This window comes from Babylonia areolata, chromosome 2 (genome assembly GCF_041734735.1).
Source record: "Babylonia areolata isolate BAREFJ2019XMU chromosome 2, ASM4173473v1, whole genome shotgun sequence".
NCBI lineage: Eukaryota > Metazoa > Mollusca > Gastropoda > Neogastropoda > Buccinidae > Babylonia > Babylonia areolata.
This window is the reverse complement of record NC_134877.1, coordinates 2,460,717-2,480,030: the sequence shown is the minus strand read 5'-3', so window position 1 is coordinate 2,480,030 and position 19,314 is coordinate 2,460,717. Positions and strand designations below refer to the sequence as shown.

The 19,314-nt window shown below is 44.3% G+C and overlaps 1 protein-coding gene across 2 annotated transcripts in view; it reads right to left on the bottom strand.

Annotated features, from left to right (window-relative positions):
* Positions 1–19,314, bottom strand: part of LOC143296487 (sodium-coupled monocarboxylate transporter 1-like) — a 57,951-nt gene that overhangs the window by 35,936 nt on the left and 2,701 nt on the right. The window contains exon 2 of one of the 2 annotated variants that reach the window (XM_076608452.1): positions 1,955–2,101. In XM_076608452.1, coding sequence (XP_076464567.1) covers positions 1,955–2,077 — 123 coding nt within the window. In that variant the 5' untranslated portion in view covers positions 2,078–2,101. Of the gene's footprint in view, positions 1–1,846; positions 1,863–1,954; positions 2,102–19,314 lie in introns of those variants that run through there. The other variant, XM_076608460.1, reaches the window with a different exon arrangement.

Sequence of the window (19,314 nt, the reverse complement as noted above, 5' to 3'; positions counted from 1 at the left end):
CTGCAGTTCCATCTGCTTCCATTAGAAATGTCTCATATGATAATCAACAAGTGTTTGAAATAGTTCAGAGTTTAATTTGGATCCCAACTGGCTCTTTGTTGTAATTCTACTGGTTGACTAGTTATTTTGTTTTATTTATATCCTTTTTTACTTTTTCCCTTTTTTTAACTCTCTCCATACGAACGGCGAAAGAGACGACGTTAACAGCGTTTCATCCCAATTACCATCATCAAAATATTGCAAGTGGAATGCTCTTATACTGAAGAGGTGAATGTTGACAAAGAATACCACAATTCTGACGACGGAAGCTAAAGGTTGGGTCAATCAGACACCCACTGGACATCCGAGGGGTCTGTGTAGAGGAGAAGAGAGGACTGGCCGTATTGAGTGAGTTAATGCTAATTAAGGAGAGAGGAACAGGGAAAGCTGTGATAAGTTAAGGCATGGGTGGGGTGGGGGAGATGATAGATTTTCGTCTAAAATCACAAATGTGGATAGATGTAAAGCACAAGAACGAACGAACGATAAATCTGTTCTCTCTCTCTCTCTCTCTCTCTCTCTCTCTCTCTCTCTCTCTCTCTCTCTCTCTCTCTCTCACTGAATGAATGAATGAGGGGCAATGGCCTATATGAATAAACCATTCATTCATTCTCTCTCTCACACTCCTACCCTATTTACTGGTAAGAAGAAGACAATATATCACATATAGTCCCATTCCATTACTGCTTTTTTTTCTTCTTCTTCTTTTTTTTTAAGAAATGTTTCGCCTTTCAACAAATCTGGACGACCAAAAAACAAGATCTAAAAATCCTCTGCCATTGTCTCCATTTTCAGAATCGTTCTCTAGAATAATAATGCCCGTCTCTGAAGTATCCTAAATAGTCTGTTTCCTCCGAGAGACACATCTACATCACATGATTATTATCTCTCCTTATTTCCATCCCGCCTTCAGCCTTTCAACCTGTGCTGGCTCTGGATGCAAATGTGAAATCGTGTTCCGTGGTTTGCTTCTCCCTCGTGAATATGAATGCTTCCTGATTCAGTAAACGAAATTATATGCTAATATTTCTTTTACTTTCCTTCTTTTCTTTGCTTTTCTTTCTTTCCTTTCTTCCTTTCTTCCATGGCTCCTTGTTGGCGTCTTGTTTTCTTGTCTGTGGAGGGGGGGGTGAGGTCAGAAAGGAAGGTTGTGGAGGAGGATGGGGGGACGAGGGGGGCGGGGGTGGGTGGGGGGGGGGCTTTTTTTTTTCTTCCACATGAAGTTTCTCTGACATATTTCAGTCCATTATATAACACACGGCAACACAATGCATTGCATCACACGGCAACATAACACAACACACGACCACCCACCACATCGCACACAACACAGCACAACACATCACAATGCAGCACAACACATCACAACACAACACATCACACACAACACAACACATCACAACACAACACAGCACAACACAACACAACACAACACAGCACAATGCAGCACAGCACACACACACACACACACACACACACACACACACACAACACATCACACACAACACAACACAACACACACAACACAGCACAGCATATCACACACAACAGAACGCAACACAACACAACCCACACAACACAACGCACTACAACACAACACATCACACATAACAGAACGCAACACAACACAACACAACACAACACAACACAACACAACACAACACAACACACACAACTTAACGCACCACACCACACCACACCACAACACAACAGTCACCCACCTCGGTTTTCTACCCCCAACCACCACCCCCCAACACAACACACCACACCACAACACAACACAACACAGCATAGCACAGTCACCCACCTTGGTTTTCTGCCCCCCCCCCCCCCTCACCCCGCCTTCCCCCCGCCCCCAACCCACCGCACCCCCCCAACACAGCACAGCACAGCACAGCACAGCAGAGTCACCCACCTTGGTTTTCTGCCCCCCACCGAAGAGGGCGAAGAAGAACCCGATGCCCAGGGAGCAGGCCAGCATGATGACGGTCACCAGGTAGTCCGCCCAGTGGAACATGGGGCCCGAGACCTCCGCCATGTCTGCTGCTGTTGCTCACCTCGCCTTCACACACACACACACACACACACACACACACACACACACACACACACACAGCACAGCACAACACAACACAGCACAGCACAATGCAGCACAGCACACACAACACAGCACAACACAACACAGCACAGCACAATGCAGCACAGCACACACACACACACACACACACAACACAGCACAACACAACACAGCACAGCACAATGCAGCACAGCACACACACACACACACACAACACATCACACACAACACAACACAACACAGCACAACACAACACAGCACAGCACAATGCAGCACAGCACACACAACACAGCACAACACAACACAGCACAGCACAATGCAGCACAGCACACACACACACACACACACACACACACACAACACACACACACACACACACACACACATGAACCATCACATGCATTGACACACGCACGCGCGTGTGCATGCACGCACACACACATGAACGCACAATATATGCACGCGCACATTGTTACACATTGACGCACACACACACACACACACACACGCATTCTCATACACATGCACACACACAGAGAAAAAAAGACACACACAGACACACACACACACACACACACACACACACACACACACACACACACACACCATTTACAACATGCACTCAGTCTGCAAAATTTGCAGTTCCATCTGTGTCCGATGGAAAAGTAACTGGGAGCCCCCGTTGACTCTTTGTGTGTCAATATTACCAGTTGATCAGATTGTTTGTTGCTTTGTTTTGTTCAAATATCTACTTCAATGCAAACTGAGGGGAGATAAACAGGGAAAGTAGTGATGACATAAGGCAGTGGGTCAGGTGGGGTTCGTCTAATATCACAAACTTTGGATAGAAAATTAAACAAAACAACGATCGAGCACACACAACATAGTAGACCAGAGTAAGCGACAAGAAAAGGAAGACCACCTTTACCACCAGAGACTGTTTCTTGGGCGAGCGAGGTGTATAATCATACAGCATCCGTTTTCATTCGTACCGGCCACGTTACTAAATGGACGAAACAACATCAATGTGCATCATGGATGATTCAATGTCGGGTCTCACAGCCCAACCACTGTGTGTGTCTTGGTAACAGTCAGAAAGAACCACTCTGTGTGTCTTGGTAACAGTCAGAAAGAACCACTGTGTGTGTCTTGGTAACAGTCAGAAAGAACCACTGTGTGTGTCTTGGTAACGGTCAGAAAGAACCACTGTGTGTGTCTTGGTAACAGTCAGAAAGAACCACTGTGTGTGTCTTGGTAACAGTCAGAAAGAACCACTGTGTGTGTCTTGGTAACAGTCAGAAAGAACCACTGTGTGTGTCTTGGTAACAGTCAGAAAGAACCACTGTGTGTGTCTTGGTAACAGTCAGAAAGAACCACTCTGTGTGACTTGGTAACAGTCAGAAAGAACCACTGTGTGTGTTACTAAGTGGGTGAGGAGACAGACAGATAATGGAAGAAATATTTTTGCGAGTTCAGCTTTTAGACTTCAGTCTCTCACTCTCTCAGTAAACAAACAAAAAAAAAACAGACACAAGGAATTTTCCCCTGAGCCAATTATAATTATTAAGACCAAGAAAAAAATCTTTCATTCACTCTCTTCATCCTGGAAAAAAAAAATCTTAAACACAGGAACAAATGTCAATTTTCTTTGCATAACCTGATGACCCAGTCCCAGGATCGCCTCAGTCCTAGGGCGGACAGCAGCCTACTCACAGTAGTGTCCACCCCACTCACTCGTGGGAAAACTCGGGCACCTCCTCAGTGAACCCCCCAGTTCAAGGTCCCTCCACTCCGTGGCCAGTCAACATGGAGCCCTGACAACACTTTTTCCAGTTCTTAGCTCTCGGCACACTCCATTTGAATTATTCCTTCTAGCTAATTCTCAATGTTCCCTTATTTTATTTTATTATATTTGTTACCCTTTCACACCACTCATGCATTCATACAATTTTCCAACCAACAATACAACACTCATTCATGAGTCACGTCTTATAAATTACACAAATACACAAAAAAAAGTACTGATTTATCAAAAAGCAAACATTTCAAAACTGACAGCAAAAACTACTATATTCTCAAACTATTCAATCATTAGTTACATTTCGAATAAACAATAAAATAAATTTTTCCCACCTGATGTTCGGAACATTCAAGGCACACAGACCACATCACCCCGAGCTCTGATGCATTCAGACTGACGTGACAGCACACACACACACACACATGAACATGCACAGCTCACGATTCACCCACACTTACCACGTGCAAAACATTTTCACATTCATACAGGTATTCGAAATGTACAAACAAAAATTTCGTTCTTCCTCTGGCCACAGGCATTCGAAACTCACTCTGTCACAGTGTGTCTTGGTAATCGTCAGAAAGAACCAGTGTGTGTGTCTTGGTAACAGTCAGAAAGAACCACTGTGTGTGTCTTGGTAACAGTCAGAAAGAACCACTGTGTGTGTCTTGGTAACAGTCAGAAAGAACCACTCTGTGTGTCTTGGTAACAGTCAGAAAGAACCACTGTGTGTGTCTTGGTAACAGTCAGAAAGAACCACTGTGTGTGTCTTGGTAACAGTCAGAAAGAACCACTGTGTGTGTCTTGGTAACAGTCAGAAAGAACCACTGTGTGTGTCTTGGTAACAGTCAGAAAGAACCACTCTGTGTGTCTTGGTAACAGTCAGAAAGAACCACTGTGTGTGTCTTGGTAACAGTCAGAAAGAACCACTGTGTGTGTCTTGGTAACAGTCAGAAAGAACCACTGTTTGTGTCTTCGTAACAGTCAGAAAGAACCACAGTGTGTGTCTCGGTAACAGTCAGAAAGAACCACTGTGTGTGTCTTGGTAACAGTCAGAAAGAACCACTGTGTGTGTCTTGGTAACAGTCAGAAAGAACCACTGTGTGTGTCTTGGTAACAGTCAGAAAGCTTACGATGTGTACAGCGTATCAGGCCTCGGCTCTTTTTTCTTCCTTTTTTTTTTTTTTTTTTTTAATTTTCAAGCAAACGTGGTGTAACCTATATGGGTGGAATCAGTCAGCACGACTCGACATGACACCTCCCTGAAACTGAATCACTGGATTACATGTTTCTCAAGGTCAAGAAAACTTTCCCGGTGGGACAAGCGGCGACCTCTAACTACTGAAATACTGACAGCAGCCCCACCCCCACCCCCCATCCCCCCCAAAAAAACGGCATTACAAAATCCGTGTAGTCACACTAGTCGGACTAGCGACCTCTACCTACTGAAGTACTGAGAGCAGCAGAGAGGAACAGCATGAGAAAATCCGTGAAGTCACACTCGTCTGTGGTTGAGGGGGTTGGGGGGTGGGGGGTGGGGGGGCCCGGGGGTTGAATGCAAACAGTCGATGGACCTTGTGGGGGCTGCCCTGAGCAAACACGTGAAGAGGGGTGACCTACACTGACAGAGGGTGGGTTAGGTAGCCTGAGCACATCATTAATTAATTTAGCCAGGACGGAAAGAATAGGAACGTTCTCCGTTTCGTTCATGCGTCGCCAGAAATGTGTTCTTCTGCAAGCTGCCCGGGCAGAAAGTCAGAGCTTTATCACCTGGTTGCTTCCCTTGACTTATGAAGCCGATGGCGAGAGTTTTGTTGGTTGTTGTTGTTTACCTTCTTCTTCTTCTTCTTCTGCGTTCGTGGGCTGCAACTCCCACGTTCACTCGTATATACACGAGTGGGCTTTTACGTGTATGACCGTTTTTACCCCGCCATGTAGGCAACCATACTCCGCTTTCGGGGGTGTGCATGCTGGGTATTTACTTGTTTCCATAACCCACCGAACGCTGACATGGATTACAGGATCTTTAACGTGCGTATTTGATCTTTTGCTTGCGTGTACACACGAAGGGGGTTCAGGCACTAGCAGGTCTGCACACATGTTGACCTGGGAGATCGGAAAAATCTCCACCCTTTACCCACCAGGCGCCGTCACCGAGATTCGAACCCGGGACCCTCAGATTGAAAGTCCAACGCTTTGACCACTCGGCTATTGCGCCCGTCGTTTACCTTCGCCGATTCAGCAGTAAATTCTATGGCACAGGGTGTTCTTGCCCTTTAACTCTCTCCATACGAACGGCGAAAGAGACGACGTTAACAGCGTTTCACCCCAATAACCACCATCAAAATATTACCAGCGGAAGGCTCTTATACTGAAGAGGTGAATGTTGACAAAGAATACCACAATTCTGACGACGGAAGCTAAAGGTTGGGTCATTCAGACACCCACTGGACATCCGAGGGGTCTGTGTAGAGGAGAAGAGAGGACTGGCCGTACTGAGCGAGTTAAAAAAACAAAGCGATGGACACAGTGACATTACAATGGAGACCTAAATCATACAGAGAGCTACTGATGATGGGAGATGCACAAGTGGTTTTGTCTGCATTGCACAGTTGTGCGAGTGACCCACTGACCCAGATGCACGCACGCGAGGCACTGTCGAGATGGGGTCAGGGTTCAACTGACGAAGTAAAATCGCGCGCCAATTTCCACGTGCGGGGGGAAAAAGGGGGGGGGGGGTGTCCGTTGTGGTATACATACATACATACATGACTGGCGCAAAAGCCAAGTGGTTAAAGCACTGGACTTTGAATCTGAGGGTCCCGGGTTCGAATCTCGGTAACGGCGCCTGGTGGGTAAAGGATGGAGATTTTTCCGATCTCCCAGGTCAACGTTTGTGCTGACCTGCTTGTGCCTGAACTGACCCCCTTCATGTGTATACGCACGCAAAAGATCAATTGCACACGTTAAAGATCCTGTACATGTCAGCGTTCAGTGGGTTATGAAAAACAAGAACATACCCGGCAAGCACACCCCCGAAAACGGACCGTGGCTGCCTATATGACGGGGTTATGTTTGCCTACATGGCGGAGTAAATAAACAAAAATATTCATACACGTTAAATGTCTGCCTGAGTGTGTATTTGTGCGTGCCTGAAACCTGATTGAATGACACAGGAAACGAATGATGAGCGCCCAATGGCAACCGTTAATCGGCTCTACCCAGGTAGGCAGCGTGTTGTGCAAATGACTCCGGGTTTGTAAAGCGCTTTGAGCTTGGTCTCCGACCGAGGATAGGCGCTATATAAGTATCCATATCATATCATATTATATCACTATCATGTCACACATACATACTAACACAAAATATGAACCTCGTTTGACATTTTGCTCACAATGAATTTCCATGACCACTCCGGTGAACAGCGATGATCAAGTTCATCAGCTTTGTGGACTTGGTGCATATCTGTTATGCATGTGTGGGTGTATGTGTGAATGTGTGTCTTCATGTTTTACATTTATTTGCTTATTTATCATCATTGTTGTCTTTTTTATTATTATTATTATTTTATTATTATTACCATTACTACTACCTTTTTTATATCATAATTATTATTTATTTATTTACTTATTTATTTATGTAAGCGTATCTATTATTTATTCACCTTTTTTTTTTCTCAAGGCCTGACTAAGCGCGTTGGGTTACGCTGCTGGTCAGGCATCTGCTTGGCAGATGTGGTGTAGCGTATATGGATTTGTCCGAACGCAGTGACGCCTCCTTGAGCTACTGAAACTGAAACTGTGGACTTCTAGAGAGCTTTTGATATGGTGGACAGAAAAATGACACAGGGGATGATCAGACATTGTAGCCTCACAGAGAAGATGATGAGGCTGACACAGGAGGGGGTGAGTGGGGGGCCGGAGGGGGGGGGGGGGGCACACCGCGTGTCAAGTGATCCACGTCATATCCTCTCACAGCATTTGACGGTCCTCACTGGAGCATGCCAGGGGTGGATCCTGTCCTCCGTCACCTTGTCTCTCGGAACGGATGGAGTGATGACGAGAGCGATGCGTTAGCCATGAGAAAAGGATCTTCCTGTAGAAGCAAGAAGCTCCTGCTTTCGAGGTTGACATCAGCCTTTGGCTTCTTCTTTCAGATAATAACGTATCACTGAGCATTGTCACACATGTTCATCGTGTGCTACGTAATCTTGCCACATAATTGTCTCCACATCTCGTTTGCCTTTTTGTTCTCTTCATTTCGTTTTCCATGTACTCCCATGGGATGTTTTAACCTTGACCCAGATGTCTCTTACCCTTTACAATTAACTGCGGACCAAAATGATATATGATATGGATGCTTATATAGCGCCTGTCCTCGGACGGAAACCAAGCTCTAAGCGATACACAAACACGGAATCATTTGCACAACAGGCTGCCTACCTGGGTAGAGCCGACTGACGGGCGCCATTTGGGCACAGAGTCTCTGTGAAGTAGCTGCTGCCCAATCTGACATGGTCCTGTAGCCCATGATTTCACAAACCAGGACAGCATTTCAAGCAGAACAGAACAAACGGGGTGTGGGGGGATGGTAAAGTCGTCACAGCCAGGATCACAAAGACAAGAGCTGCCTTCAGCGTCCTTCAAACCCAGCAGTCTGGATAGATAATGACAACTTTTCCTTGAACACAAAACTTAAGACTGTTCAAACCTAACTGTCCAATCAGTCCTGCTGTGCTCGGACACTCACACAGGACGCTGGGCAACAACGGCCTGACCACCAGCAGCCTGAAGTGAACTGCTCACGTCGGATGGCCGGACTGGGTGGTTCTTCAGCCCAGCCGTCACCCGCAGCACAAAGTTCAACCGAAATTCATCCAGATATCGAGGCAGAAAAAGGGAGACTGAGTAATTAATGCTGCTTTCAGAACTTTGGCCTTCTTCACACACACACACACACACACACACACACACACACACACACACACACACACACACACACACACACACACATGTACTTACTGAAAAACAGAGAGAGAGAGAGAGAGAGAAAGAAAGAGAGAGAGGGAGAGACAGAGAGAGACAGACAGACAGAGACAGAAACAGAGAGAAACAGATACAGAGAGACAGAGAGAGAGAGAGAGAAGAGAGATAGAGGAGAGAGAGAGAGCGAGAAAGAGAGAGCGCACGTATCAACGCGTATGTTCTCTTGAAGACTCTACACATTATACGTTTCAATAGGGATTTTTATAACAAGGACACACACACACACACACGCGCGCGCGCGCGCGCGCGCGCGCATACCCATGCTCACACACACACATCACATACATGTGCACAAAAGCTTGCACATACACCACCATCACGACCACCACCACCACCACTATCACCACCACCACCACCACCACTACAACATCAATACTAAACAGACTGTATAGAGCAACACAGCATCATTCAACGAGATACTGATAATGGTTCAACTCATTTCAAATTCTTTTTATCTGTGTGTGTGTGTGTGTGTGTGTGTGTGTGTGTGTGTGTGTGTGTGTGTGTGTGTGTGCGTCTCTCTCTCTCTCTCTCTCTCTCTCTCTCTCTCTCTCTCTCTCTCTGTCAAAATCTACTAGTTCACGCCAGGCCAGGAGACTATTTGACCATGGACATTCTAACACTAACATACAAATTACAGTATAATAAAGCAGTGATGATACTTCGTATAACGAATAGCTTTACACCTCTAACACATACTGTATAATATTTCAACAAAACCAGTCAAGGTACACAGATAATATAGTCATCCAAAACCCAAGAAATGACCTCTTTAAAACCAGCCTTGTTTACTCAGAAGGGGCAGTTTGGAACTCTTTACCTACGATTATCAAAACTGAAGGCAATATTTGTTCCTTTATAACAGCTTTACAAAACCTTTCCATTTCAGGAAATAAAAACTTCAAGGTGGACAGCTAGTTTATTATTTTGTTAGATGATCTGTTCTTTTTTCCTTGTTTTCTTTTTCTTTTTTTCTTTTTTCTTCTTTTTTGTTCTTTTTTTTCCCATGTTGATAATGTTATCAGAGACCAGAAAAAAGTCATTTTAACTCTCTCCATACGAACGGCGAAAGAGACGACGTTAACAGCGTTTCACCCCAATTACCATCATCAAACTATTGCAAGCGGAAGGCTCTTATACTGAAGAGGTGAATGTTGACAAAGAGTACCACAATTCTGACGACGGAAGCTAAAGGTTGGGTCATTCAGACACCCACTGGACATCCGAGGGGACTGTGTAGAGGAGAAGAGAGGACTGGCCGTACTGAGTGGGTTAAAACCAGCCTTGTTTACTCAGAAGGGACAGTTTGGAACTCTTTTACCTACGATTATCAAAACTAAAGGCAGTATTTGTTCCTTTATAACAGCTTTACAAAACCTTTCTATTTCAGGAAATAAAAACTTCAAGGTGGACAGCTAGTTTATCGTTTTGTTAGATGATGCTCTGTTCTTTTTTCCTTGTTTTCTTTTTCTTTTTCTTTTTCTTTTTTTTCTTTTTTTCTTCTTTTTTGTTCTTTTTTTCCCATGTTGATAATGTTATCAGAGACCAGAAAAAAGTCATGTTAACTCTCTTCCATACGAACGGCGAAAGAGACGACGTTAACAGCGTTTCACCCCAATTACCATCATCAAACTATTGCAAGCGGAAGGCTCTTATACTGAAGAGGTGAATGTTGACAAAGAATACCACAATTCTGACGACGGAAGCTAAAGGTTGGGTCATTCAGACACCCACTGGACATCCGAGGAGTCTGTGTAGAGGAGAAGAGAGGACTGGCCGTACTGAGTGGGTTAAAACCATCCTTGTTTACTCAGAAGGGACAGTTTGGAACTCTTTACCTACGATTATCAAAACTAAAGGCAGTATTTGTTCCTTTATAACAGCTTTACAAAACCTTTCTATTTCAGGAAATAAAAACTTCAAGGTGGACAGCTAGTTTATTGTTTTGTTAGATGATGCTCTGTTCTTTTTTCCTTGTTTTCTTTTTCTTTTTCTTTTTCTTTTTCTTCTTTTTTTCTTCTTTTTTGTTCTTTTTTTCCCATGTTGATGATGTTATCAGAGACCAGAAAAAAGTCATTTTAACTCTCTCCATACGAACGGCGAAAGAGATGACGTTAACAGCGTTTCACCCCAATTACCATCATCAAACTATTGCAAGCGGAAGGCTCTTATACTGAAGAGGTGAATGTTGACAAAGAGTACCACAATTCTAACGACGGAAGCTAAAGGTTGGGTCATTCAGACACCCACTGGACATCCGAGGGGTCTGTGTAGAGGAGAAGAGAGGACTGGCCGTACTGAGTGAGTTCATCTATCATCAGGAATTTTGATACCTTTGATTATAATCATAATGACGTCTGAATATTGAAATCTGTACATGGGGATGGAGGGAAGGGGACTGGGGTAGGGGTGGGGATAGAGAGTTATTGCAGTTTGTTGCTTTGCAGTTGTCTTTTTCGTTAATAGTTTGTATTTGTATTTGTATTTCTTTTTATCACAACAGATATCTCTGTGTGAAATTCGGGCTGCTCTCCCCAGGGAGAGCGCGTCGCTATACTACAGCGCCACCCTTTTTTTTTTCTTTTTTTTTTTGTATTTTTTTCCTGCGTGCACTTTTATTTGTTTTTCCTATCGAAGTGGATTTTCCTACAGAATTTGTCCAGGAACAACCCCTTTGTTGCCGTGGGTTCTTTTACGTGCGCTAAGTTCATGCTGCACACGGGACCTCGGTTTATCGTCTCATCCGAATGACTAGTGTCCAGACCACCACTCAAGGTCTAGTGAAGGGGGAGAAAATATCGGCGGCTGAGCCGTGATTCGAACCAGCGCGCTTAAATTCTCTGGCTTCCTAGGCGGACGCGTTACCTCTAGGTCATCACTCCACTTTCTGTGTTCTGTGTTCATTGTGTTCTATTGATGTAGCCCTAGCTCCCACATCCCTCTTTTTTCTTTCTTTTTATCAAACACCACAGGGCTGGGTGGGGAAAAAAAAGCATATGTTTTGCTTATCTCATTACCCTGGTGAAATAAGATTTCGTTTCGTTTCGTTTCTCTCTCTTATCTCTTCCACTCTAACCGTCTCTCTCTTTCCCCTCCCACCTCTCTCTCTCTCTCTCTCTCTCTCTCTCTTCTTCTTCCTTTCCCCACCTCTCTCTCTCTCTCTCTCTCTCTCTCTCTCTGAGTTAACTGTTCAGTGTGTTGTGTTGTTACTGGCTGGGAAAAAAGGGTAGGAAAATGCCTATTACTGCAGAGGCGCATCGAGCATGCATTGGAAATTTCTACCCAACGTTGAAGAAGATTTTCGGCAGAGGAAGGACTTCGTTTCTACACAGACAAAAGAAAGATAAAAGAAAGGTACGTGCTGCCTGGAGTGTTTGTTTGACACTGACAGTATTATACTGCTTGGCTATTATCCTGCTCCCTATCTGCATGGACGTAGAGACGAATCCTGGTCCCGAAAGCAACACAAACTGGAAACATGAATTGCACACTGCTATGGATAGACGTTTTGTCCAGATATTGGAGGAACTACGATTACATTCCGCAAGTCTGTGTGAGAAAATGGAAACTATCTTCGGGAACCTCCAAAGAAATATATCACAGTTGATGTCAGAGGTATCGACCCTACAAAATGTCGTTTATGAACACAGCAATGAGATACATGCTATGCAGGAAGACAAGGTCACTGTTCATCAACGGTTGGACAGAATGGAGAAAGAAATGAACACACTGGAGATGAACTCAAAAGAAAACAATCTGAAGTTTCTAGGTGTTCGTGAAACCGGTCTGGAAAGCAACAGAAAAAGTGCGGAAATAGCTGTTGACATTTTGAATCGTTCATCGTCCTCCAGTCCATGGCGTCTGTCAGACATTGAGAAGGCGTATCGCGTCGGCAGCTACAGACAGTACTCCTCACAGCCACGCCCATTAATCGTTCGATTCCGCAGCTGGACAGACAAGATGGACATTCTGAGCAACAACTACTTAAGAAATCTCCTCAGAAGAGAGAACATCCGAATCGCCGCGGACCTCACAACACGTCAGAGAGAGGAGATACGACACCACCGTCAGCAGGGAAAGATTGCATATTTCAAGAAAGGAAGACTGTATGTCCAAGACAAGCATTCGCATCTGTACACTGATGACTTGGACGACCGACCCGAACAGCAGAACAGAGAAGAAAATGGGGGCACAGACCGACATCGCCCATTCAACGCAAAACATGCGAATTTTCATACCCAGCGAGCAGCATCTGGTACCAGATATGGGGACCACCGAAGAAACAGGGAATCGAGTACATACAGGAAGCAGGAGACTGACAACAGGCAGCAAGGTGACTTCGAAGAGAACAGATCCAGTGCACACAGTCACCACGCTCCCCCTCAACACATCCACCACCAGAGCCAGCGACACAGCCAAGTGGAGTCAGCACCCTCCTCCAGATGGCAGGAAGAGTACGATATGTACCAGCAAGACAGCTTTGAGAACGATCCCACTGCACAACTCGACTACAATGCTGGTAGGGAAGCTTTTCAATATCAGCACACACCCTATGTTCCTATGTACAACTACGAGGAATTCCAAAGCCAAACAGCAAGATATCGTCCCGCTGACGACTGGTTTCAACAGGCTCATGGTGATATGTGGAACAGCTGGAACCATGTCCATCACAGCCAGCACTTGGACATTTCAAACAATGCCCATGCTTCCAGTCAGAGGAATGAGCGCAACTTTTTAAGCCCCAGAGATAAAGCCTATTCCCCAAGAGTGGTTCCTGGGACGAGATCATACAGTGAAGTTATACAGTCTGTCCGCTCTTCTTCAAGACATCAAGAAAACAGACTGACGCAAGAAGCTGCAAGCAGGAAAGACTCCCCGCGTCAGTCACCCTCAACAAACAACGCAAACAACGCAAACAGACCAAACGAGTGCATGGAAGGTGATACTCGACACGACACACACCAGCTCACGGCTGCGAACAACAGAACAGACAACAAAATCAACGGAGCCGACCAACTGGAAAAGGACAACTCCTGCCATGACGACGACCAGTCTGATCTTGGCAGTGTCAGATCGGATGTCCCTCTGGTTCCCCCCACTGTTCCCCAGCCCTCTACCGAAGAGAAAGCGTCGACTTGTGACCCAGCTGTCACCACGTCCGACAGCCACAGCATTGAAGATGCACGCGGTGACACTGCATGCAGACAGGATGCCATTGATGCCATCAACACCACTGCAGACAGAGCCACTGAGAGAGGTAGAGACAGTGCAGTAGAGTCTGGTGATCGGGTTGACAGGGACAGCAGTGTGATGAATGCTATGGACGTTCAACAGCAGCAAGATGACCTGGCTGATGACGCGGATGATGAAGGGCTTCCACCCAACATCCCTGCCACCCCGAAGGACGACGCGACCCGTGCTGACCATGGAGACGGCCCCTCAACGCAAAGCAGCGTGACCTCCGACACCAATGTCAACACGCTACGTAATGCCGGGGATTCCCCTTCCCTTGGCTGCACGGAGAAATCGCCCCGTGTGACTCCCGTGCAAAATGAACGGCAGAGGCGCCGTGGCAGCTTGACTGGCGAGAAAAGACTGGTGATCACACGATCACAATCTGTGTCACTTGAAAGACAGTCTTCCCTCCCCAACAGCTGGATAAGAAACAACAAACAGAACAAACGCGCTAGTCCCCGAAAAGTTACCACCTCGAAAGAAAAAGGAAAAAAATGATGGTATGGCCCTGACCCTAACACTGGCATTTCAAAAGACTCCCAGTTTTCAATGATTTCATATAACGTTGAAGGAATAGTGTCTAAACTGAAAGACACCAGTTTCGTCTCCTTTATTTCAAAGTTTAACTTCATTTGTCTGTTAGAAACATTCGTAGAGTCCTTCACATGTTCGTTATTCCCATCACATACATGTTACGTTGCTCCAGCAATAAAGCTCTCACATCAGGGGAGGAGGAGTGGGGGTGTCATTGTACTAGTAAACAATGAGTATGTACCTTTCCTTAAACAATTTCCAACAAAATATGATAATACAATTGTTCTTCAAGCAGAAAAAGAACTTTTTGGAACAGAGTCTAGTGTTTTTATTGTTAGTATTTACATAAATCCTCTCAACAGTCCATTTTACGAGACAAGTGAGGCAGACAATGGGATTTCTATACTAGAACAATGTCTACTTGACATTATTGAAAACCACGAGGATGCTTCCTTCATTTTGTGTGGAGACTTTAATGCCAGGACTGGTAACAAATTCCCAGAACAGTTTAGTGCTGACTTTTCCTCAGACGACACACACGATGGTTTTCAGTTTGACTTTGACGATGGCCACGAATCGATTCCTGACCGTTGTTCACAAGATACAGTGATCAATGACTATGGCCAAAAGTTACTCTGCTTGTGCTCTAATTTTGATCTGTACATTTTGAATGGTGCTTGTGACGGAGACACAAATGGGGTTTTCACTTATACGTCTCCCTCTGGTAGTAGTGTCATTGATTATTTTATTTTCTCCACTTCATTAAGCTATTTATCGCACAGAATGCTTGTAGAAGAAATGATAGACTCTAAGCATATGCCTGTATCATGTCTCATAAAGTGTAATAGACAAAAGTATAAAGGGGGAACAGATGCATTTATTTCTAGGTTCATTTGGTCTGATGACAAACGTGACGAATTCGTTTATTGTATCAATTTACTGGAAAATATTGCTTCTCTTGAACAAGCCAAACACCTGATTGATGAAAACATCAATAAAGCAGTCGACTTGTTTTCAGTTACTCTAAAATCCGCCGCTTCTTGCATGCTTGTAAAAAGAGGATGTGCTAGAGCCATAAAAGGCAATATTTGGTTCGACTCAGAATGCCATGAACGTCGGAAGGGCACAAGGAAAGCTCTCCGTGAATTTAGACGTGAACAGAGAGCCGATCCCACTGCAGATGGGCATGCGTATTTTGAGTCCAGAAAGTCTTACAGAAAGCTATTGGCTAATAAAGAAAGAGCGTACAAAGCAAAATGTAGAGCTGAACTTGAAGGGAATATTAATGATTCCAAACAGTTTTGGAAAAATATCAAACAATTTTCTAAGAAAAGTAAACAGACTGGAAACATCTCAGATGATGAATGGTTACAACACTTTAAAGAGGTTTTTGGTGTGAATGACAATGATACGATAAATGACGATTTCACTGGCTTTGAACCTGGGAATGGGACTGAAGAAAGTGACAATCAGGACGATGTCCTACTGAACAGTGATATAACTGAACAAGAAATACTCGATTCCATCCGTCATCTAAGAAACAATAAAGCAGCCGGCCCAGATGGCATTATACCCGAACTTTTTAAACACTCAAGTGAGCTAATTGTTCCTTTTCTTTTGAAACTGTTTAATAGCATATTTTCTTCGGGTCAGTACCCTGTAGCTTGGACTGAATCGATTATTCAACCCTTGCACAAGAAAGGTGATTTACACAAGCCAGACAATTACAGGGGCATTTCACTTTTGAACATATGTGGAAAGCTGTACAGCCATATTATTAACAAGAGAATATCAAAATGGGTTGAAAGTAAGGACATATTAGGTGATATACAAGCCGGATTTCGAAAAGATCATTCAACAATTGACCATATTTTTACGCTGTTCTCAATGGTACAGAAATATTTGCTTAAAAATAGAAAATTATTTGTAGCTTTCATTGACTTTCGTAAGGCTTTCGATTTTATTTCACATGGAAAACTGTGGCCCGTACTGCGGAAGTCTGGCTTAAAAGGGAAAATATTAAAAACCATTCAAAGTATGTATAAAACCGTTAAAGCTCGAGTACGTTGGGGGGGTAGGGTAACCGAAGCTTTCCTTTGTCAAAAAGGTTTAAAACAAGGGGAGGTTACAAGTCCTTTACTTTTCTCTCTGTTTATAAATGATCTTGCCACGGACATAATCGAGAAAGGACGCCATGGCATACAACTGAATCCTGATATGATTGAACTGTTTATTTTACTTTTTGCGGACGATATAGTGCTTTTGTCTGATACAGTTACTGGTCTGCAGAACCAATTGAATGTGCTGGCAATGAAGGCTTCCGAGTTAGATTTACATGTTAACCTTGATAAATCCAAAATAATTATTTTTAGAAATGGTGGATACATTGCTCGGAAGGAAACCTGGACATACGAAGGTCACGACATCAAAATCGTCAATTCCTATAAGTACTTAGGTTTGTTTTTCAGCACTAGATTATCTTTTTCGAAGGCTCTGGATGACATAGCAATGAAAGCACGGAAAGGTGTAATAGAAATATTTAGAACGTTATGGAGACTTGACGATTTCTCTGTTAGTATTTTCTTTAAATTATTTGATTCACAAATAAAATCAATTCTGTTATATGGCTCTGAAATCTGGGGATTAATGCAAATTTCACCAATAGAAAAAGTTCACATGTTTGCTTTAAAAAAACTTCTTAATGTGAGTCCAAGATCACCAAATGACATGGTGTATGGCGAGACAGGTCGTTACCCTCTGTATGTATATTCCTTCTTGTCATGTATAAAGTACTGGATCAGACTTACAAGAATGGATGAAAATAGACTTCCTCGTAAATCTTATAAAATGCTTCTATCGCTATGTGATCAAGACAAAGAGTGCTGGGCATCTCAGGTACGAAACACTTTGTATAAATTTGGATTCGGCTTTGTTTGGGAAAATCAAGGTGTAGAAAATGTAAGAGGATTCTTGAATGATTTCAAACAAAGACTGATCGATTGCCATAGTCAAAACTGGCACGAACATCTTCACAGCAGCAGCAGGTTCAGCGTTTATCGAAATTTCAAATCATCCATATCACTGGAATCTTACTTTACAGCAGTTAAAAATAAACACATAAGAGATGTGCTTATAAGGTTTAGAATAGGAGCCTCGGATATCCGTACACACAAGATGAGATTTGCTTTCGTCAGTCCAAACGACCTGAAATGTCCACTATGTAACGCTGGTATTGAAGACGAGATACACACTTTATTTTACTGTAAATCTCTTAACGATCTGCGACATAAATATATTCCATGTTGGTACACGAAACATCCCTCTGACAAAAGTTTAGAATTTATAATGCATGACACAAAAATCCTTCATGATCTAGGTCGCTTTATTTATCACTCTAATAAACGTCGTGCTGCTTTATTATGTTAATGGGCACAACCTGAGTTCTGTTCTGTTATACATTTAAAACAACGAACGTACATGTTTAAGCGGACTTGCTCACGATGGAAGGCATTTACCTTTTTGAATTTTCGATTCATGTGTTTGCATGCCCGGTTTTACAAAATCGAGTCTGCGCGCGCGCGCGTGTGTGTGTGTGGGGGGGGGAGAGATGTGGGAAGGGGTCTGGAGGTGTGGGATGGGGGGTGTGTGTGTGCTCAACATTGTAATGGGTCAGAAGGCCTTCTACAATAAAACAGTTCTGAGTTCTGAGTTCTGAGTTCTCTCTCTCTCTCTCTCTTTCGGCTCTCTTGCTTTCCCCACACCCCTATCTCTCTCTCTCTCTTGCTTTCCCCACCTCTCTCTCTCTCTCTCTCTCTCTCTCTCTCTCTCTTCCTTTCCCCAGCTCTCTCTCTCTCTCTCTCTCTCTCTTCCTTTCCCCACCTCTCTCTCTCTCTCTCTCTCTTGCTTTCCCCACCTCTCTCTCTCTCTTCCTTTCCCCACCTCTCTCTCTCTTCCTTTCCCCACCTCTCTCTCTCTCTCTCTCTCTCTCTCTCTCTCTCTCTCTCTCTTGTATGCACGATGCAATGTTTATGAAGAAATTGTGACACCCTTTCATAAGGGGCAATGGCCTATAAATGAATAAACCATTCATTCATTCATTCATTCATTCATTCTCTCTCTCTCTTGCTTTCCCCACACCCCTATCTCTCTCTCTCTCTCTCTCTCTCTCTCTCTCTCTCTCTCTCTTCCCCACACCCCTACCTCTCTAATTATCGTGAAATGTCTCAACCCATCTCTCTGCCCCCCCCCCCTTCTTCCCTCGCCTCCACATCTCTCCCCCATGCTGAAATGTACATGATGCATTCAACGTGTTTCAAATTAAGTTAGTCCATAATCGTGTTCGAACATTACAGTTTGAGCTACCCTCTCGCTCTCCAACCTAACCCCCCCCCCCCACACACACACACACACACCCCATTCCCCACCCCCCCGACCCCTCCTCCCTACCCTCCCCTCCTTTTCCCCCGTCCCTCCCCATGTATGTATGTGTTCTATGGCCAAAGCACATTAAACTGAGTTTGAGGCTTTTCCTTCCCTCAATCCCGTTACATCCCCCCACCCCCACCCCCACTCGTTCCCTCACC